At 44.8% G+C, this 22,528-nt stretch overlaps 1 protein-coding gene across 1 annotated transcript in view; it reads left to right on the forward strand.

The window, feature by feature from the left end:
- The first annotated feature begins 717 nt into the window (after positions 1–717).
- Positions 718–22,528, forward strand: part of PRPF8 (pre-mRNA processing factor 8) — a 30,068-nt gene continuing 8,257 nt past the window's right edge. Inside the window, exons 1-26 of the mRNA XM_004376158.2 lie at positions 718–802; positions 993–1,103; positions 1,634–1,802; positions 3,819–3,983; positions 4,076–4,294; positions 4,420–4,632; positions 4,723–4,848; positions 4,945–5,050; positions 6,221–6,411; positions 6,576–6,695; positions 6,783–6,972; positions 7,117–7,236; positions 7,351–7,485; positions 7,822–7,951; positions 8,336–8,532; positions 8,660–8,866; positions 8,986–9,149; positions 9,302–9,428; positions 9,550–9,742; positions 10,020–10,207; positions 10,346–10,584; positions 10,762–10,908; positions 11,067–11,277; positions 11,468–11,584; positions 21,858–22,105; positions 22,222–22,401. Coding sequence (XP_004376215.1) covers positions 1,004–1,103; positions 1,634–1,802; positions 3,819–3,983; positions 4,076–4,294; positions 4,420–4,632; positions 4,723–4,848; positions 4,945–5,050; positions 6,221–6,411; positions 6,576–6,695; positions 6,783–6,972; positions 7,117–7,236; positions 7,351–7,485; positions 7,822–7,951; positions 8,336–8,532; positions 8,660–8,866; positions 8,986–9,149; positions 9,302–9,428; positions 9,550–9,742; positions 10,020–10,207; positions 10,346–10,584; positions 10,762–10,908; positions 11,067–11,277; positions 11,468–11,584; positions 21,858–22,105; positions 22,222–22,401 — 4,202 coding nt within the window. The 5' untranslated portion in view covers positions 718–802; positions 993–1,003. The remainder of the gene's footprint in view (positions 803–992; positions 1,104–1,633; positions 1,803–3,818; positions 3,984–4,075; positions 4,295–4,419; positions 4,633–4,722; positions 4,849–4,944; positions 5,051–6,220; positions 6,412–6,575; positions 6,696–6,782; positions 6,973–7,116; positions 7,237–7,350; positions 7,486–7,821; positions 7,952–8,335; positions 8,533–8,659; positions 8,867–8,985; positions 9,150–9,301; positions 9,429–9,549; positions 9,743–10,019; positions 10,208–10,345; positions 10,585–10,761; positions 10,909–11,066; positions 11,278–11,467; positions 11,585–21,857; positions 22,106–22,221; positions 22,402–22,528) is intronic.

Genomic DNA, 22,528 nt, shown 5'->3' on the forward strand with positions numbered 1-22,528 from the left:
CAACTCAACTATACTCAACTCCATGGGGTGTCCATTACACTCTATAGTATAATGAAAATCATTGCCAGAAAGAGAAAAGAGGAATAGAGAGGGAGGAGGAAAAGACACCCAACAATGGAGTTTCCCACCGTCTCTTCTTTTTCTAGGTTCAAGTGACTAACGCCCCCCATACTCCGCAGTCAGGGGAAACGCCCTGCTCCGGAGCTCCCATCACACAGCAGTGTTAACAGCCTGCGTTCTAGTCCGGCTTCCGCTAGCCCGTGAGCTCTATGAGAGCTTGAGGTTGGCTCTTTCCCTGTTACATCCAATGCCTGGTACTTCGTGGGCACTCAAAAGACGGTCCAATGAATGAACAAAGGACTGATGGACCCGAAGCCAGTCCTGCATCTCAAATCTACATGTATGAGGACAGACTCAGAACAGTGTGCAATTCTGACAAATTGATTAAAACTCTGGAAGCTTTGATCTCTCCTCCCTCACAGTTGGACCCGATGCGCCGACTAGACGAAGAAGTCTACCAGGTACCCCCAGAGGCCACCTCTGAAAATGCGGGAGGCGGGGCTTGTGCCTACCTCACCACACCCCCTCGCGTTCAAGTTCTTTCCTCATATGGACCCGCCCCCTTAGCCCTGCAGGCAGTTCTAATTGGTGTGTTCTCTAATCCATCTGAGCATCTCGTCGCCTATTGGAGTAACTGCTAAACCCGGTTGCGCATCTTCCGGCTTTGGGAACGCGGAGCGGACGTAGGCTTGCCGCCATTGCGCTGCGGGGAAAGCGGCCGTCTGAGTGAGGGGCTGTGGAGGTGTGTGGTGGGCTCTAAGGGCCGGGCTGAGTGGCAGGAGGTGTTAGGCCGGGCTGGGTGCACTCTGAGCGAGGCGGGACTGCAAGGAGTGGGGGACAGTCTCCGGGACGCGTTCATGTTGGGCTTCTTGTGGGCCCAGGCCCTATTATTTATTATTGCTCGTTGATTTTTCACCCCCATTGCTCCCCAGATTCTCCAGGCATGGCTGGAGTATTTCCTTACCGAGGGCCGGGTAACCCGGTGCCCGGCCCTCTAGCCCCGCTGCCGGACTACATGTCGGAGGAGAAGCTGCAGGAGAAAGGTGAGGAACGTGTACCTGAACGACGCGCGCGGGCCCGGAGACTTAGGGTCGGGTGTGCGCGCGTGCGCGCAGCGGGTGTGGAAACCCTTTTCCTGGGACAGCCTATAAAGTTTCCCCCCATCGTTTATCAGGTCATTACTGGTAGGTGCCAACTCCCTTATTAGCCCCACTGATTTTTTTCAACTAGTGAAGTCTTTTTAAGCATCTGTTATTTGCAGGAGCTGATCAAAGTAATGGGAAGATAATAGCGATGAGGACAAAGCTGTTGCCTCTACGGATTAAATTGCAGTGAGGGAGATAGACAATAAAAAACTTTAAAAACTGTAACATACGTCGAAGAAGGGGGGAAAAAAGCACAATGAGGTGACGAGAATTGGGGGAGAGTGTTCTTTCTAGATGGGGAAGTCAACTTCTCTACACCTGGGTGCCCTGCCCCTCTCACAGGCCTTGACAGAAGCTTACCCTAGGGCAGGAGGTGGGGATCATTAGGCTAAGGGAGTGCAGTCTTTTAAACTGAGATGCCTTTGTAGCCCGAAAATGGCAGCAATTGCAGGCCAAGCGCTATGCAGAAAAGCGGAAGTTTGGGTTTGTGGATGCTCAGAAGGAAGACATGCCTCCAGAACATGTTAGAAAGATTATTCGAGACCATGGAGACATGACCAACAGGAAGTTTCGCCATGACAAAAGGGTCTACTTGGGGTAAGGAACATCTGGAATTATTTCATTTGGAGTTTAGCCCCTTTCCTTTCTCCCTGCCTTGTAGATTGCAGCGCTAGATAGCTGCTCTATCATTTGGGGACAGGAGTCTACAATGACAGTCATCTTGGCAGATACAGAGAAAGGAGGAAACCACTAGGATTCTGTGACAATTTCCAGATTTTCCAGTTATGCTCTTTATTGCTGTGATTTTTCTTCTTTATCTGGGGTTGGGGCTTTAATTTTTCTTTTTATTGCTTTGACTGTTCTTCATATGTCCTTATCATTGAATGGATTGAAGTCCAGAGTGGGACACTTTGTACTTTTAGCTGCCTTATAACCTCAGTGACCAGAATTCTGAGATTTGGGATATTTAATGGCGCAGTGATTAAGAACTAGTCTGCTAACCAAAAGATGGGCAGTTTGAATCCACCAGCTGCTCCTTGGAAACCCTATGGGGGCAGTTCTGTTCTGTCACATAGGGTCACTATGAGTTGGAATTGTCTCGATGGCAGTGGGTTTGGGTTTTTTGGTTCGGGGTCTTATTCTTGGGTACAACTGTCTTAGCAAATTCCTGTCCCATTTGGACATAAAAATGGTAACCAGTTAATAAACTGGTCTAAGGCAAAAATATGTATATTTTTTAAATTATGCTAGATACTAGGGATATAGCAGTGAAGAAGGCAGTAATGATCTCTGCCTTCATGGAACTTACGGTCTAGTGGCATGACAGACATGAAACAAATGGTTACAATAAAGTATGGTGAATATTTTTATTACTTGTGGGAAGGTACAGAAGTCATAAAATGTCTGAACTAGGCAACACAAAGGATGTTGATTTAAAGGGACTGATACCCAGTTAGGAGCTGGTTGAATGCTTATGGGGAATCGGGCGGAAAGGAGGAGTGTGTCCTTGCAGAATGGGGTGACCAGCTAGGGTCTCGTAACAATGTATATTAAAAAAAAAAAAAAATTTTTTTGTATCGGAGACTAATTTGAAATGTAAACTTCATTTAATTACAACAACTAAGAAAAAGAAGAAAGAAAATGTTCTGCATTCTTCTTTGGTGAGTGGCATCTGGGGTCTTAAAAGCTAGTGAGTAGCCATCTAAGATACATCAGTTGGTCGCAACCCACCTGCAGTAAACGAGAATGAAGAACACCAAAGTCACAAGGAAAGTATGAGCCCAAGAGACAGAAAGGGGCACATAAACCAGAGACTGCATCAGCCTGAGACCAGAAGAACTAGATGGTGCCCGGCTACCACAATGACCACCCTGACAGGGAACACAACAGAGAGTCGCTGACGGGGCAGGAGAAAAAGTGGGGTGCAGAATTCAAATTCTAGTAAAAAGACCAGATTTAATGGTTTGATTGAGACTGGAGGGACCACAGAAGACATGGCCTCCAGACTCTCTGTTAGCCCAAAACTAAAACCATTCCCGAGGCCAGCTCTTGAGACAAGGATTAGACTGGACTTTGGGATATAAAATGATACTTGTGAAGAATGTACTTCTTAGCTCAAGTAGATACATGAGACTTAAGTGAGCATCTCCTGCCTGGAGGTGAGATGAGAAGGCAGAGAGGGTCAGGAGCTGGTTGAATGAACATGGGAAGTCAGGGGTGGAAAAAAAGAGTGTACTGTCACAGTATAGGGAGAGCAACTAGGGTCACAAAACAACGTATGTATAAATTTTTGTATGAGAGACTAACTTGAATTGTAAAATTTCACTTAAAGCAAAAAAATTTTAAAAAATTAGTTCGTTAGAGATAAGTAAAAGGACTGATATGCAATACTGCAGGATGGTAAAGTTTAAGGGGGAAGGTGGTATAATGTGAGGTTGGAGAGGGTTAGCCAGGTTTCTGATCATGGAGGGCCTAGGTGTGCTGAGTTTCAGAGTTTGGACTCTTCAGGTGGATTTTGTGTGGAATGTGGTACTGTGATATCATGTGGCTTCTCTTCATGAGTAGCGGAACAGCTTGTCATGCTAGTTACCTTCTCTCTTCCTAATGCCACAGTGCCCTAAAGTACATGCCCCATGCAGTCCTCAAGCTTCTGGAGAACATGCCCATGCCTTGGGAGCAGATTCGGGATGTGCCTGTGCTGTACCACATCACTGGAGCCATTTCCTTCGTCAATGAGATTCCCTGGGTTATCGAGCCTGTCTATATCTCCCAGTGGGGGTGAGAAGGGCTGGAATATGGTGGGTGGTGGTGGTGGTGGTGGTGGCTAGAGGGGCAGTGAGTAGAAGTTGTGTGACATTCTTGACTTCCAGGTCAATGTGGATTATGATGCGTCGAGAAAAGAGAGACAGGAGACATTTCAAGAGGATGCGTTTCCCCCCTTTTGATGATGAGGAGCCACCCTTGGACTATGCTGACAATATCCTAGATGTTGAGCCACTTGAGGCCATTCAACTAGAGCTGGACCCTGAGGAGGATGCCCCCGTCTTGGACTGGTTCTATGACCACCAACCATTGAGGGACAGCAGGAAGTGAGTGATGGTTAGAGTTACACTATGAGAGTTCTAGAAGCCTAGGAGTCCTGGGTGAGCAGTAGGTGGTATGGCTCCGTTAGCTGCTATACTTACCTGACTCGGTCCCCTTTTTTCTACCCTAGGTATGTGAATGGTTCCACTTACCAGCGTTGGCAGTTCACACTGCCTATGATGTCCACTCTCTACCGCCTGGCCAATCAGCTTCTGACAGACTTGGTAGATGACAACTACTTCTATCTGTTTGATCTAAAGGCCTTCTTTACCTCCAAGGCACTCAACATGGCCATTCCTGGAGGCCCCAAATTTGAACCTCTTGTTCGAGACATCAACCTACAGTAAGTTGGAGAGAGTAAGGATTTTAGCCCCTTAGGTCAAGTAAAATCTACTTCCAAACTAGTCTGCTCATCCTTGATTTTGTACCCTAGGGATGAAGACTGGAATGAGTTCAATGACATTAACAAGATCATCATCCGACAGCCTATCCGCACGGAATACAAGATTGCTTTTCCTTACTTGTACAACAACCTTCCACACCATGTCCACCTCACCTGGTGAGAGAGCTGGAACACAACTGGGGGAGAGGAGAAGGCTGGCAGTTTGATTGGGCCAGAGCAGGAGAATTTGGCTGACGCTTCCTTTCATTTTAGGTACCACACTCCTAATGTTGTGTTCATCAAAACTGAGGATCCAGATCTGCCAGCTTTCTACTTTGACCCTTTGATCAACCCAATTTCCCATCGACACTCAGTGAAGGTGAGAGGAAGGGAAGAGGGATATAACGGGGACACTTGACCTTGGTCTTCCAAGAAAAATTTCCTTGAACATGGCTGAGGTGTTACTAGATAAAAGTTCAGTTTGAGGGGGGCATGTTTTGTTTTTGTTTTTTTTTTTAATTGTACTTCAGGTGAAGGTTTCCAGAACAAATAGTTTCTCATTAAACAGTAGTACACATATTGTTTTATGACATTGGTTAACACCTCCATGACATGTCAACCCTCTCCCTTCGTGACCTTTTTTTTTTTTTTGGTTGGGGAGACACATTGCCCATCCTGTTAAGTGTTCTCTTTGAGCTATAAACTAACTGGAGAGTTCAGCAGTTGGCTCAGACCTGGTTATTGGTATAACCTTGGTTTCTGTGATTATCCATTTGGGTTTTATTATTATTTATCTTAGGATCTTTATATAGTCTGTTCTGACCTGTTTCCATTGTGGTGTTCTTTTAATAAAACAACCTTATTGAGCTATAATTTATATACTCTACAATTCAATTATTTAAAGTGTACAGTTCAATGATTTTTTCCCCAGTGTTTTTTAATGTGTTTGCGAGAGTTGTGCAGCTATCACTACAATCAGTTTTAGAACGTTTTATCATCCCAAAAAGAAACCCCGAACCCATTAGCCGTCACTCTCCGTTTCCCCCCAAGCCCCCCCGGCCTTAGGGAACTACTAACCTACTTTCTGTCTGTATGGATTTGCCTATTCTGGGCATTTCATTTAAATGGAATCATACAATATGTGGTCTTTTGTGACTGGCTTCGTTCACTTACCACAATGTTTTCAAGGTTCATGCATGTTCTATTGTGTTTTTACTGTGAGCAGATCTCTTTACCCAGGCTCAGTTTTTGGAGCTTGGGTAGGAGGTGGTTGCAGTGTTTACCTCCTAAGGTATTGAGGCTCCTTTGGGGGCTTTTTGATGGTGAGCCAGCTGTGGTGTGAGGAATGATGCTTGCTTTCCTGATTGGCCCTGGCTTGTTCTCCGCTCCCTTGGCCCCCTTTGCCCTGGCCCTTTAGGGCTTCTCTTGTCAGGCAGCCCAGTTTCCATGGCACATGTAGCCACTGTGCTTGGCCCCAGAGAGTTCCTCTGTCATCCCAAGTCTGTGCCCGGTTCAGTCGGAGCTTAGCCCTTGGAGCTTCTTCTTTCAGAGCCAGGAACCGTTGCCGGATGACGATGAGGAGTTTGAGCTCCCAGAGTTTGTGGAGCCCTTCCTGAAGGACACACCTCTCTACACAGACAATACAGCCAATGGCATTGCCCTGCTCTGGGCCCCACGACCCTTCAACCTACGCTCTGGCCGCACCCGCCGGGCCCTGGACATACCCCTTGTCAAGAACTGGTAAATGTTAACACGATTTAAAAAAAAAAAACTGATAAATGCTTCTACCTCGGGGGGTGAAAGCAGATGGATAGGAGAAAAGACTCCAGAGAGGTGGGTATGCAGCCTTCACCAGAGTGGCTGAAGGGAGAGATGGTCCAGGCTCCAGTGGGCTTTTTTTCCAGGTATCGGGAGCATTGTCCTGCTGGGCAGCCAGTGAAGGTGAGGGTCTCCTACCAGAAGCTGCTTAAATACTATGTGCTGAATGCCCTCAAGCACCGTCCCCCTAAGGCTCAAAAGAAGAGGTAAGGTGCCTGAGAGCCCCTGCTCAGACTCCTATTCCAAAGTTATCAGTAGGCTAACTCCCACTCTCCTTCTTATACCAACCACAGATACCTGTTCCGCTCCTTTAAAGCCACCAAATTCTTCCAGTCCACGAAGCTAGACTGGGTAGAGGTGGGACTGCAGGTTTGCCGCCAGGGCTACAACATGCTCAACCTTCTCATTCACCGTAAAAACCTCAACTACCTGCACCTGGACTACAACTTCAACCTCAAGCCTGTCAAGACGCTCACCACCAAGGTGCCCACACTAGGACCTTACTTTAGGGGTCTTCTATATTCAAGGGATGGGGGACTAGTTTTGCTTCTGGCCCCTCAGCAAGATATACATCCATTTGGGACCATTGCTGATTATTTTTCTTTGTGCTCTTGGCATCTCCTCCAGGAAAGAAAGAAATCTCGTTTTGGGAATGCTTTCCATCTGTGTCGAGAAGTTCTGCGTCTGACTAAGCTGGTGGTGGACAGTCATGTGCAGTATCGATTGGGGAATGTGGATGCCTTCCAGGTAAGGCTAGGTACTCCCTACCCCTACCCAGGTGGGGAGGCTGGGTGGAGCCTGGGCTGATGCTGGGACTGGCTGAAGCTCAAGCAAGGCCTGATGAGGGCAATTGTGTTGCAGCTGGCTGATGGATTGCAGTATATATTTGCCCATGTGGGACAGCTGACAGGCATGTACCGATACAAATACAAGCTGATGCGACAGATTCGCATGTGCAAGGACCTGAAGCATCTCATCTATTACCGTTTCAACACGGTGAGGCCCTGTCCTCACGGACTTAATTTCTCAGGGCTGTTTTCATTTTATACTTAGTAAAGGAAAGGCTCTTCCAGGGACCTTTAGAGGCTCTGAGTATGTCATTACTTCCCTCTTCTTTTGAATCTCAACACGTTTCCCAAAAACACTTAGATCCGAATAGGGAATCTTAGTTCTTGGTTTCTGCCCTTAAGTTTCTCATTTGCCACTTGTTTCAGATGTTGAGACCCCAGAGTTTTTCCTTTATTGTTCTCCACTGCCCCATCTCTGCCCAGTTTTCTTTCCTTGTCTAAATAAATTGCTAACTTGGTTCTTGATTTTTGCTTGGGATTGTAGGGTCCTGTAGGGAAGGGCCCCGGCTGTGGCTTCTGGGCTGCCGGCTGGCGGGTCTGGCTCTTTTTCATGCGTGGCATCACCCCTTTGTTAGAGCGATGGCTGGGCAACCTCCTGGCTCGGCAGTTTGAAGGTAAGTGATTTTCTCTGTGTCCAACTTCTCTGTTGCTTCAAGGTAGACCCTGTGTGTTTCTCCTCTATCTCTGCCCTGAGTCTCTGAGAACCCGTCTGCTGGATTCCCTCTAAGTCCCATTCTCAAATGAAGCTGACCTAGTGCCCTGTTCTTGGGCTTTTTTCTGGGCCTTGAGGCTATCCTGGATCTCCAGGAGTGGAAATTTCTCTGCAGCCGAGTTATGACTATCTGAGGTAGCCTGTCTTTTGGCATGTGCTGGTCACATTAGTTGCTTTCTTAAAACTTACTGATTTTATTGAAACCATGGTTTGTGATGAAACCGGGGTGTGAAGGTAGAGACCCTTATTAAAAGCAAGAAATCACTGGTCATTCCTTAACTTCTAGGCCGACACTCAAAGGGGGTGGCAAAGACAGTGACAAAGCAGCGAGTGGAGTCCCATTTTGACCTGGAACTTCGAGCAGCTGTGATGCATGACATTCTGGACATGATGCCTGAGGGGATCAAACAGAACAAGGCCCGGACGATCCTGCAGCACCTCAGTGAAGCCTGGCGCTGCTGGAAGGCCAATATTCCCTGGAAGGTGGATGTCTTCCCTGCTCCCAGGAGGCATGGGCAGCCATCTGACTGGGCTTAGGATTACAACGTCTGGACTCCTTAGGGGGTGGTCTAGCTCCCATCTCTTCTCACTCTTTTGTTCGTGCTTTCAGGTCCCTGGGCTGCCAACACCCATAGAGAATATGATCCTTCGATATGTGAAGGCCAAGGCTGATTGGTGGACTAACACTGCCCACTACAACCGAGAGCGCATTCGCCGTGGGGCCACTGTGGATAAGACTGTTTGTAAGAAGAACTTGGGTCGCCTCACCCGGCTCTACCTGAAGGCGGAACAGGAGCGACAGCACAACTACTTGAAGGTGGGGCAGAGTAGGCTGGGCTGGATTTGTGGGGGTGGGTGGGAGAGTGGACTGCAGAGTTGAGACCATGGGGGAATTGGGCTACAATGGAAAGCTAATTATCGTGTCCTCCTGTGTAGGATGGTCCTTACATCACAGCAGAGGAAGCAGTAGCAGTGTATACCACTACTGTGCATTGGTTGGAAAGCCGTAGGTTCTCTCCTATCCCATTCCCCCCACTCTCTTACAAGCATGACACTAAGTTGCTCATCTTGGCTTTGGAGCGGCTCAAGGAGGCTTACAGGTGAGGAGTAGGGTAGATGGCTTCCTTCTGGGAAGGTGATGGGAGGGAATGGTGTCATTGTCAGAGTACAAAGAAAGAAGGATTTTCCTCCATCCTTTGTGAGTTTGGCTTTCTGTTGGTTTTCCCATTCACCTCTCCTGTTGTTTTGTCAGCGTGAAGTCTCGGTTGAACCAGTCTCAGAGAGAGGAGTTAGGTCTAATCGAACAAGCCTATGACAACCCCCATGAGGCATTGTCGCGCATCAAACGTCACCTACTCACACAGAGGGCCTTTAAGGAAGTGAGTGAGATGCCCACCCCAAATTTTCTTTTAGGCTGTGGTATTTATTCATAGCACCCGGAGTGGCAAGTTGCCTCAAGTGATTGGTGGATTGGTGTGAGCCAGCTTCCCTGTCGCACAGGTGGGCATTGAGTTCATGGACCTCTACAGCCACCTAGTGCCAGTGTATGATGTGGAGCCCCTGGAGAAGATAACTGATGCCTACTTGGACCAGTACCTGTGGTATGAAGCTGACAAGCGCCGCCTTTTCCCACCCTGGATCAAGCCTGCCGACACAGAACCACCTCCTCTACTTGTTTACAAGTGGTGTCAAGGTAAAACTCTTCCAAGATTTCCCCTGAGGAAGGGGGGCAAGTTGGTGTCCACATGAAAATTCTCGTCCAGGCAGCGTGATTAGTTTACTCCTTTGCTGCATGGTAACAAGGAAATTCCATTGACATTAAACTGAGCAAAGCTGACACCTAGCAATCCAGATGAACGAGTGGAGTGGTAGTAGGACTGGGTTAATGAATATGACGATAACTACTGTAGGCCCTAGGTCCTGAAAGGCAGTTACTAACCTGCTGGAGACTTTTCTTTCCTATTTTTCAGGCATCAATAATCTGCAGGACGTGTGGGAGACAAGTGAAGGAGAATGCAATGTCATGTTGGAATCACGCTTTGAGAAGATGTACGAAAAGATTGACTTGACCCTGCTTAATAGGCTGCTGCGACTCATCGTGGACCACAACATAGCTGACTACATGACAGCCAAGAACAATGTCGTCATTAACTACAAGGTGTCTCTTGGGGCAGGGTAGCAAGGAGTCTTGGGGGAGGTGCCTGGCCCATTGGGTTAGGATCTGCTGAAGATGGACTCTAAAGAAGCTTGGGACATGGCCGTGGGTTGTTAAGAGTTGTAATCCTTTTTCTTCTAGGACATGAACCATACGAATTCGTATGGGATCATCAGAGGCCTGCAGTTTGCCTCATTCATCGTGCAGTACTATGGCCTGGTGATGGATTTGCTTGTACTGGGATTGCACCGGGCCAGTGAGATGGCTGGGCCCCCTCAGATGCCAAATGACTTTCTCAGTTTCCAGGACATAGCGACTGAGGCCGCCCACCCCATCCGTCTCTTCTGCAGATACATTGATCGCATCCATATTTTCTTCAGGTGAGGACCTGCCTGCATTCTTATCCCTGCAGAGCATTGAGGCGTATGCCCAGCCTCTGAAAGTGGCTTAGTTGGCTTGCTGCTGGGGTTGGGGCTCTAGAATGGAATGGAATGAAATCCTTTGAGCATCGCGTGCCAATGTCTTTGGGTCTCAGCAATGCATCTTGCTTGGTGTAGATTCACAGCAGATGAGGCTCGGGACCTGATCCAGCGTTACCTGACAGAGCATCCTGACCCGAACAATGAAAACATCGTTGGGTATAACAACAAGAAGTGCTGGCCCCGAGACGCCCGCATGCGCCTCATGAAGCATGATGTCAATTTGTGAGTCAAAATTGGGGCCGTGGGCCCAAAGAGCAATTAGAGGGGATTTATGAGTTGTGTCCTGGGTGGGAGGAGTAGCTCTGCGGGGATATGATCAGCCTGGCCTTTGAAGGGAAGTTTCTGGGACACTGATGTGACCACATGTTCCTTGTGGGCAGAGGTCGGGCAGTGTTCTGGGACATCAAGAACCGTCTACCACGGTCAGTGACTACAGTTCAGTGGGAGAACAGCTTCGTGTCCGTGTACAGTAAGGACAACCCCAACCTGCTCTTCAACATGTGTGGCTTTGAGTGCCGCATCCTGCCAAAATGCCGCACCAGCTATGAGGAGTTCACCCACAAGGATGGGGTCTGGAACCTGCAGAATGAGGTACTGCCTGGGAAGGCGGCTAGGATGGGCATTACCTCCCCTGTACCCGTGGGGTTAGTGGGGTTGAGGCACACTTTTTCATTATCAGTCAGCTGAATCTTGTTGGCTGGGCAGGGCTTAGTGGTGGTCAGAGATGGTCCTTGCTCCGTGGTAGTTCCAGAGACAAATTAACCTTGACCTTGTGGTTTAGGTTACTAAGGAGCGGACAGCTCAGTGTTTCCTGCGTGTGGATGATGAGTCAATGCAGCGCTTCCACAACCGAGTGCGTCAAATTCTGATGGCCTCGGGCTCCACCACCTTCACCAAGGTATGGAAGGCCCTCTTCACAGCCGTCCTCCTGCTTCTCTCATATTCCTCTCAACTCTGCCCTTGGTTTGCTCTCCTCCTTCCCAACTTTGCTTAGAGCATCAATCTCCATGCTTTGTGATGTGACAGCTTAGAGTGTCAAATCAATTTAGTTATTTTCGGAACATTTCTTGTGGGAATTCTGCAGCCTACCTCTGTGCAGTCTTGCTGACTATACGTTGGAGTCTTTAGTTTTGAACCAAAAAAAGCATCATTTTTGCATCTTCCCAGGGACTTGTTGCCCAAGTCATCTTAACCAGTGGTGTAGAGTACCTGTTAAAAAGCAAGTATCAGTAGTTATGTCAGTTCCCATTCAGTTGCTTCCCAAGGGCCAGCGGAGGATGTCTATAATTTAGAATAGTCTGAGGATTTGTTAGCTGTCAGGAGTTTTTGCACGGTTTAGAAAGTCCTCACCCTGGTATTCCTTAGCGTAACTCTTAGTTGTAACATTTTCCTTTTATTCTGACTTTCATTTCCCTTTAACCTTATGTAGAATGCTTTATAGTTTTTAGTAAGGTTTCTGTTAAGGATACATTTTATTATGTTAGTATTTCTTAGATAAAATCTCTCATGATACGTTTTCTTGCAGTGCTAGGAAAAAGTTTGTCTTTTTAGGTTGGTTTATTCCCCTAAGGATCAATTATTCCATTAGCATTTGCTGATAGTCACTATGTCATAGCATTATGCCCATGCTAGATGTAAGATACAGTCCTTGCCCTCATTGAGCTCACTGTCTAGTTGGAGAGACAGATAACGATAATAGACTGTGGTGTTTATGAAGCTGTTGGATTACTGGGGAATCGAGAGTACTAGACTCTAACCTCGTCTAGGACAGGAAGAGGAAAGGCTTTCTGGAAGAGGTGGCGTGATGAGGAAGGGCATTCCTTAAGCCAGAGGTATGGAGATGTATGGTGAATGTGGGGCTGTATAGAAGTTTAGGTAAAATTTTGAAATTAGGAAGGCAGGAGATGAGGCTGGCTAAATAGGCAAGAGCCAGATCATGGGGGAGATTGCATGCCTTGTTAAGAATCCTGTTAAGGATCTTATACTCGGGAGTGATGTTTTCCGATTTCTGTGTTAGGTGGCTCACTCTTATAGCTGTGAAGAAGATGGATTTAGAGGGGTAGGATGCGAGACCAGGTTTGTGGACTACTGCATAAGTCCAGATAAAAACAATGAGAACAGTGAAATAAGGGGACAGATTTGATTAGTTAGCGGATAAAAATGAACCGAACTTCGTTTTGGTGGATATTGGGGGAAAAGGATTCAAGAATATATTCAGTTTTGGGCATAGGTGACTAGGTGCCACCAACTGGAAGACGCAGGAAGAAGAGCAGGTTTAGGAGGAAAGAAGATTTATTTAGGACCTATAAAGTTTGAGGTTCCTGAGAATATCTGAATGGAGATGTCCAGTAGGCATTTATTTATATTTCTTCAATTCCAAGGGGTGTGTGTGTGTGTGTGTTTGTGTATGTGTATGTATTACCTTTTAATATAACTGAAATTGGGATGTGTCTTAAAATCAATGGTGGGTCACACTTTAAATGGCAGTGCTTTTTTAATAATTTTTCTTAGTGGCGTTTCTTAAATTGATCTCTAAGATTTGATAAGAAATAGTATGAGGAAATAAGCACATTAATGGGTAACTTAAGTTTCTGTAGGATGTCCAGATGAAGGTACTTAGCAGTTTGAAGCATGGAAGAGAGGCCTGGACTGAAGATAACAGATTTAGGACTCTGTCAGCATAAACGTGATGGTTGAAAGGTCAAGAGTGAGCGAGATCACTCAGGGAAAGTGTAAAGAGTGAGAGGAGCAGAGGGACAGTTTGGAGCCATGGGGAACACCAAGAAGTAGGATGGCCAGAACCAGGAGAGTGCGGGGTCATGGGAGCCAAGGCTGTCAAGAGCGAGCGTCAACGATTGAGGCAAGTGCTTTACGGTGTCCCCTGTGGTGTCCGCTGCCTAAGCAGTTCAGTTAGATAAGGACTGAAAAGTATCCGTTGGGTTTGGCAGTTAGGACGTCATTGGTGACCTTAGCAAGAGCTGTTTCAGAAATAGTGGGGATGGAAGCCAGATGGCAGTGGGTGAGGCTTATGGCAAGTGAGGAAGTGCACACTGTCTATTTGCCAATTTGAGTAAGAGGAGGAAGGGCATTAGATGCCACCTAGAGGGAAATACAAGTCAAGGCAGGTAGTTTTAGAATGGCAGTGACTTGAGCATGCTTAAATTAAGGAGCCAGTAGCAGTTGAAAGTACGAGAGAGAAGTGTAGTAGTTGATAGAGCAGTGGTCTGGAGGAGTTCAGTAAAGATGAAGTTAAAGGACAAGCAGAGGAAAACATTCTCTGAATCTAATAAAAAAGCAGTCAGGATAGATGTACATGTAGATAAGTTTAGTGGGAAGTTACAATAGTTTATCAGCTTTGCCTTGGCTGGATTAAGGGGCATAGTGGACTTGAGGACAGTGAGGAGGGCATGATAGGATTCTTGAAGGAACTGAGGGGATTGGCAGGTATGCCATGGTCCAGGTGGGCTTCAGGAAAGTGAAGACAACTAAGTGAGCATAAGTTCCTCCCAGAAGCACTCTGCTACTCAGTGACAGGATAGAGAAAGCAAATAGATTACAGTGGTTTGAGATTGGGTGTTGTCAGAGGGTGTAAGTGAAGTGGTAAGGGGTTGGGCATAAAGGAATCAAGAGTGCCATTGGGGTCCTCGATGATGGGAGAGGGGAGAAAAGAAAGAGGTCAGTGCCTGGAGAGGAAATGTAGGGATCAAGGAAAGAGTAGATGTGTGAGATTTAAGAGTCTGAGTAATAGGGGAATGTCTAAATGAGAGCCTTGGGAGACAGTTTACTATAGTGGTTAGATGCACAGATTCTGGAGTTAAGTTAAGTTCAGCTCACAGCTCTATCACATTACTAGTTGGGACCGTAAGCAAGTTACCCACTCTGGGCCTCAAGTTTCCTCATCTGTAAAATGGGACTCTAGCTCAGAGGGCTTTTGTGAGAAATAATGCATGTATTAAGTTGAGCCGTATTACTCAATAAATTGCTTTATAAAAGTTGGTTTTCATTGGTTAGAGGGACTAGAGATTATGAGCAGATAGTCGATACTGGAATTTGTTGCCTGAGGCGACTTCAAGTTAGTCAGTTGCTTTTGTAGTAAAATATCTTGGTCCTACAATAACGATAATAAAAGAAAATCTCCAGTAGGGCTGGGGGTGGCTGGATCTTACGACCCTTATTCTTGTCCTCTAAAATTCCCTTTCCTCTTGGGCGCTTTACTCACTACTGCCACCATACTCTTGCCTTAGGTGTATGCGTGTTCCTCTTTTAATAAACTAGCCCAGGCTTGGACCTGACACCCTTCCCTTCATCCCTAGTAACAGCTGTGAAGTAAGGCTGGAACATTTAAACAAGACTTGGATAAGGGCCAGGAATAACAGAAGGGAAATAGGCATGCACCAAGTTAGATAATCTGGTTCACAAGGTACAGTTCACGTAGTTTTAGCTTGTGAAGGACCCTAAGGTTACCTGCCTGCCTGCAAATAGTTGAGGCCTTCTGTCCCTCTCACCAGGGAATGCCTTTAAGTATGTCTGATGTTGGGTACCATTTCAATTCATAAAACCCATGTGAGAGCAGAACTGCCCCATAGAGTTTTCTAGGCTGTAATCTTTACAGAGGAGCCTTGGTGGCGCAGTGATTAAGGCTCTTGGCTGCTAACCAAAAGGTCGGTGGTCTGCTTCCATAAAAGATTTACAGCCTTGGAAACCCTATGGGGCAGTTCTACTCCATCCTTTAGAGTCAGTATGAGTCAGAATCAACTCAGCAGCAGTGGGTTTGGTTTGGAATCTTTATGGGAACAGATTGCCATGTCTTTCTCCCACGGAGCCACTGGGTGGGTTTGAATTGCCAGTCTTTCAGTTAGCAGCTGAGTCCTTAGCTGTTGTGCCACCAGGGGTCCTTTAGGTATGTCTAGACTGCTAGAACTCTAACGCTGAGACAGAGACCTCAAGAGAACATCTTTGCATGGTAGTAAATGTGTTTCTTTGTTCTTTTTTGTTTGTTTTTACTTTTATTTTACATTTACTTTTCAAATGGAAAAAAATTTATTGTATAAGATACCACAGCCCAAAAGGTTACAGTAAAAAGTTCCCATTAATTTTTTGACCAGTTTTTTGTTTACAGTAAAAAGAAATACTAACAAAATCAAGAAAATAGCCACGATCCCATCCTCCTAACACTATGTTTTTAATTTTCCATATTTTCTTCGAAGTTGTTCATATGTACACATAGCTCTCTATTAGATCTGCCACTTACAAGCTGTGTGATGGGCAAGTTATGTAAACTGAGTTTGTTTCTTTTGTGAAGACTCGAAAGTATAACATATGTAAAGTTCTTGCCACAGTGCCTAGTACATGGAGGCGCTCATAATGTTATTTTCCTTCCTGCCTTCCCTCATCCCCAGGAACTTCCGCAATTCTTTTTATTTCTTCCGTACAAAAATCTATACATACATTATTATGTGACTCTAATTGCTCTCCCCATACTGTGACAGCACACTCCTCCTTTCCACCCGATTCTCCGTGTCCATTCAACCAGCTCCTAACCCTCTCTGCCTTCCCATCTCATCTCCAGGCAGAAGCTGCCCATTTAGTCTCTTGTATCTACTTGAGCTAAGAGGCACACTGCTCACGGGTATCACTTTATGCCCCACAGTCCTGTCCAATCCCTGTCTGAAGAGTTGGCCTCGGAAATTGTTTTAGTTCTGGGCTGATAGAGAATCCAGGGACCATGCTTTCTGGGGTTCTTCCAGTCTCAGACCATTAAGTCTGGTCTTCTTAATAGAATTTGAGTTCTGCACCCCTCCTTTCTCCTGCTCCATCAGGGACTCTCCCTTGTGTTCCCTGTCAGGGCAACTTCTAGAATTCTTAAAGGAATGTTGGGCTCCTTGGGAATTCACACTCTTGTCACCTCCAGGGATAAAATACTGGGAACTGTGCGACAAAACGGGAGGGTTTTACCATACAAACCATAGAGCTGACAATTCCAAGCGCCAAGTACAGTCAGTAGGGCAATCCCCAGGCTTATTAGTAAATAATACTATTTGCCCTTATCCTCAGATGTAGCCCTTTCTGGCCTCTGGCCTTCATTTCTATAGGTCTCCTGGCTTGGATGTCTTATCTTGATCACAAGCTAGATAGATGATGCTCAATCTAGCTTCATGATTTGGTTCTGATGTTGCCTCATTTCACAGTCCCTTCTCCCTGCCTGTCTAAATACTGTTGCTCAAGGCAATTTTCTGTGATAACTCTGGCTAACTTGATAGTTCAGTAATTGCCCAGAAAACGTATTCTTTATATGCTTAATGAGTTTTTGTCTACTTTTTCTATCAGTTACTTAGAGAGGAATGTTGGAAATCTCCAACTATAATTATAGATTGATTTATTTCCCCTTGCAGGCCTGTCATTTTTGTTTCCTATATTTTGAAGCTCTGCATATGATTTAGAATGTCTTTTCGATGAATTGACTTCTTACCGTTATGAAACGTCCCTCTTTATTCCTGTAATCCTGTTCTGAAGTCTACTTTGTCTGATATCAGTAGTGTCACTCCAGCTTTGTTTGTTTCTTGGATTATCTTTTTCCATCCTTTTACTTTTAACTTATCTGTGTCTTTATAATTAAAAAGCATTTCTTGTTGACAGTATATAGTTGGATTTTTGTGTTTTTTTAAGTCTATTTTGACAGTCTTTGCCTTGTAAGTGATCTAAACACTCCAGTTTAATTTAATCAGTCAATATGATTGGGTTTAAATCTACCATCTTACTCTTTATTTTCCGTTTGTCTACTTTTTTTTTTTTCCTGCCTTCTGCTGGCTAGAGTGGTTTTATTATTCCAATTTATCTCCACTCTTTGCTTATTAGCTGTACTTTTTTTTTTTTCCAGTAGGTTGCTTGAGGGTTATGTTATTGTGTGCCTTTGAGTCAATTCTGACTCATAGTGACCCTGTAGGACAGAGTAGAACTGCCCCATAGGGTTTCCTAGGCAACAGTCTTCACCAGAGCAGATTATCGGGTTGTCCCTACTCCTCCCCCCACCCCCCGGACCCTCCCTGTCGAGTGGCTGGTAGTTTCAAACCACCTACCTTTCGGTTAGCACCACCAGGGCTCCTGAGAGTTTATATAAACATCTCTAATTTACTAGTTGTCTACTAATAATTATACACATATTATGCAAGGACCTTACATTATTATATTTCTGTTTTCACTCTCCCATCCTTTGTAGTAATTTTGTTGTACATTTTAATTGTACATGTATAGTAAACTTAACAATATATTACTACTTTTGCTTTAAACAACCTTTATCTTTTGTAGAAATTACAAAATGAGAATGTCTTTTACTATTTCCTGTGTACAATTCAGTGACATTACGTTCTTCAAGTTGTGTAGCCATTCTCATCCTCCTTTTCCAAATTTTTCATCCCCCAATAGCATAAGCTCACCACCTCTTAAGTTTTCTATCTAATCTTTTGAGTTGCTGTTGTCTATCTAATCCCATATAGATACATCTTAAAACAGCATAATGCTCAAGGCTAACGTTCTTTACTAGTTAAACTAAACTATTGTTTGATTTAAAGAGGACTTCATTTTAAAGAAGACTTCAGGGAATATAACCTTTCTTTTAGTGTAGGTCTGCTGGCAATGAATACACTCAGCTTTCATTTATCTGAGAAAGTCTTTCCTTTGCCTTCATTTCTACTGATATGTTTTCAAATTCACTGATACTTTCTTCAGTTTATGTTATTAATCCCATCCAGTATTTGTTTTAATTTAAGATATTTTGAGATTTTCGGTTTTTAATTTTTAAAAGGTCTGTTTTGGTCCATTTAATCTCTTTTTTATTGTGCTCATCTTTACATACTCAAGCATATTATAAGATTTATAATAGCTGTTTTGAGGCCCTTGTCTGCTAATTCTATCATCTGTGTTAGTCTCTTTCTATCGATTGATTTTTCTTCTCATTATGAATCATTTATCCCTGCTTCTTTGTATGTCTGGTAATATTTTATTAGATGCTGGACATTGTGAGTTTTATATTGTTGATTGCCGGATTTTGTTATAGTTCTCTAAAGAGTATTGTGTTTTATTCTGATGTGCAGTTGCTTGTGGATTAGTTTGATTATTTTGAGGATTGCTTTTAAGCTTGGTTACATGGATCCAGAGCAGCCTTTGGGATTAATTTTCACTACTAAGGGATACCTTTCTGGGGACTACCCAGTTCCTGTGTATTACAAGGTCTCTCTACTCTGGCTAGTGGGAACTATTCCCAGCCTTGTATGAGCTGTGGAAATTTTTCAGCCTACTGATTTCCGGTGATTCTTTCCCTGGCCTCAGGGTGTTTTACCCCCTACAGATTGAAACTCAGCCAACAACTTGAGAGGACCTCTTCAGAGATCTCTGAAGATCTTTTTCTATCACCTTCCTTCTCTCTAGTACTTTTACCCCACAAATTCTAGCTGTCTTGGCTCCCTGGTGGCACAGTGGTAAAGTACTCACCTGCTAACCAAAAGGTCGGCAGTTCAAACCTACCAGCCAGTCCGTGGGAGAAAGATGTAGCAGTCTGCTTCCATAAATGTTGTTATTGTGTGCTGTCGAGTTGATTCTGACTCGTAGTGACCCTATAGGACAGGGTGGAACTGTCCCATAGCGTTTCCAAAGACCAGCTGGTGGATTCAAACTGCCGACCCTTTGGTAAGCAGCCTGAGCTCTTAACCACTTCGCCACCAGGGCTCCTCCGTAAAGATTACAGCCTTGGAAACACTATGGGGCAGTTCTACCCTGTCTTACAGGGTTGCTGTGAGTTGAATTCACTCAATGGCAGTGGTTTGGTTTTTGGTTTTTGTGGCTCCCCAAACTCTAGTCTCTCGGATTCAAGGAGAGTGTTGCACTCTGTCTTATCCCCCTCCAGCTGCTGCAGTGTGGAAACTGCCATCAGGCAGAGAGCTGGGGCAATTACAGGGCTCACTTCATTTCTTTAAACTTCTCTCAAAGATCATAATCTGTGCTGCTTGTTGTCTGAAAACCATTGTTTCATATATTTTGTTCAGTTTTCTAGTTGTTTATAGTGGGAGGGCAATTTCTGTAGCCCACTCCCATAAGCGTTTAATAATTTTTCTCATCTCTCCTTCTCTCCCCTACCGCGGCCTGAGGTTACTTATATGTGGTCTTGCTTTAATAGTGTTTATACTTTCTCCATTCATTTGTTTACTGAAATAGATTCACATACCATATATTTTACCCTTTTAAAGTATGCAGTTCAGTGGTTTTTAGTGTACTCCCGAAGTTGTGTAACTGTCAGCACTGTCTAATTCCACAACATTCCAGCATCTCAAAAAGAAACCCATACCCATTAGCAGTCATTCTGCATCCTTCCGCCAGTCCCCCAGCCTTGGCGACTACTTAACTATTTTCTGTCTATATGGATTTGCTTATTATGGACATTTCATATAAATAGAATCATACAATATGTGACTTTTCTGTATAACTCTTTCACTCAGTATAATGTTGTCAGGTTTCATCCAAGTTGTAGCATTTATCAGTACTTCAGTCCTTTTTATGGCTGAATAATATTCCATTGTATGGGCATACCACATTTTGTTTACTCATTCATCAGTTAATAAACACTTGAGTTGTTTCCATTTTTCAGTTTTTATGAATCTGCTATGAACATTTGTGTATAAGTTATTGTGTGGACATACATTTTCATTTTTGAAAGCTGCTGAAACATTTTACATTCCCCCCAGCAGTGTATGAGGGTTCTGTTTTTTCCACATCCTTGTTAACACTTGTCATTATCTGTCTTCTGATTGTAGCCATCCTAGTGGGTGTGAAGTGGTATCTAATGTTGTTTTGATTTGCGCAGTGGTTAAGAGCCAAAAGGTCGGCAGTTTGAAACCACCTTGAAAACCCTATGGGGCAGGTCTGCTCTGTCCTGTAGGGTCGCTGTGAGTTGGAGTCGACTCGATGGCAACAGGTTTGGTTGGGTTTTAATGAGTGAAAAGGGAACCCTGGTGGTGCAGTGGTTAAGCACTTGGCTAACTGAAAGGTTGGCTGTTCAAATCCTCCAGCTGCTCTGCATGAGAAAGATGTAGCAGTCTGCTTCCATAAAGATTTACAGCTTTGGAAACCCTATGGGGCAAGTTCTACTCTGTCTATAGGGTAGCTATGAGTCAGAATTAGATTCGACGTCAGTGGGAATGACTAAACATGTGGAAGTCAATTCTCTTTTTTTTTTTAAATATTTTATTGTGTTTTAGGTGAAAGTTCACACAGCAAATTAGGTTCCCACTACACAGCAAATTAGATTCCCATTTAACAATTTTTATACAGATTGTTCCATGCCATTGGTTACAATTTTCACAGTGTATCAGCATTCTCATTATTTCCTTCTCTTTATTCTGTTTCCATTGATTTAGCTTCCCTTTCCCTCCTTGCCTTCTGTCTTAGTCATCTAGTGCTGCTATAACAGAAATAACCACAAGTGGATGGCTTTAACAAAGAGAAATGTATTCTCTCACAGTCTAGTAAGCTACAAGTCCAAATTCAGAGTGTCATCTCCAGGGGAAGGCTTTTTCTGTCGGCTCTGGAGGAAGGTCCTTGTCATCAGTCTTCCCTTGTTCTGCTCAGCTGCTCAGCACAGGAGCCTCAGGTCCAAAGGACGCACTCTGCTCCCAACACAGCTTTCTTGGTGATAAGAGGTCCCCATGTCTCTCTGCTCACTTTTTTATATCTCAAAAGAGATTGGCTTAAGACACTGTCTAATCTTGTAGATCTCATCAGTATAAACTACTGCTAACCCATCTTATTACATCATAGCGATAGGATTTACAACACATAGGGAAATCACATCAGATGGCAGAATGGTAGACAGTCATATAATACTGGGAATCATGACCTAGCCAAGTTGAGAGAGATTTTTGGAGGACACAATTCAATCCATGACACCTTCTCATCTTTGCTTTTGGGCAGATGTTGACCATTTGATCTGATATATTGATTGTTTAAGGGAGCATGTTACTCACAGGTGATATTGTTTATTTTATAAGCCAGTCTATCATTTGGCTGAAAGATCAGTTCTTTTTTGACAGCTAGGGAGAATGTAACTGACTGTATCAGTAGTCCTCAGCCTCCTTGCTCTCATGTGGGTTATCTGTAATTTACTTCTTGCCCTCTGTTTTCAGATCGTGAATAAGTGGAACACAGCTCTCATTGGCCTCATGACTTACTTTCGGGAGGCTGTGGTGAACACCCAGGAACTACTGGACTTGCTGGTAAAGTGTGAGAACAAGATCCAGACACGTATCAAGATTGGCCTCAACTCCAAGATGCCAAGTCGCTTCCCCCCTGTTGTGTTCTACACCCCTAAGGAGTTGGGTGGCCTTGGCATGCTCTCAATGGGCCATGTCCTCATCCCCCAGTCTGACCTCAGGTAGGACGTGGCTGAAAATCCTGCTGCATCTGTTACTTAGACCCTGAGGGAAGAGGTGTTTACTTTCAGACTCTTTTTTTCCCCTTCTTTCTAATCTTGGTTATGCCTCCAAATAGGTGGTCTAAGCAGACGGACGTAGGTATCACACACTTCCGTTCAGGAATGAGTCATGAAGAAGACCAGCTGATTCCCAACCTGTACCGCTACATACAACCATGGGAGAGTGAGTTCATTGACTCTCAGCGGGTCTGGGCTGAGTACGCCCTCAAGAGACAAGAGGCCATTGCTCAGAACAGGTGAGCATCCAGGAGGGCATAGCAGTCCTGGTGGGGGAAGAGTGATGAGTTTTTGAGCTCTGTGTGAAGGCTAGGCAGAGCATGACATATTTTTCATGGAGACAAGGAGGCAGGTTCTACTCCTGAC

Source organism: Trichechus manatus, unplaced genomic scaffold (assembly GCF_000243295.1).
Source record: "Trichechus manatus latirostris isolate Lorelei unplaced genomic scaffold, TriManLat1.0 scaffold00040, whole genome shotgun sequence".
Classification (NCBI taxonomy): domain Eukaryota; kingdom Metazoa; phylum Chordata; class Mammalia; order Sirenia; family Trichechidae; genus Trichechus; species Trichechus manatus.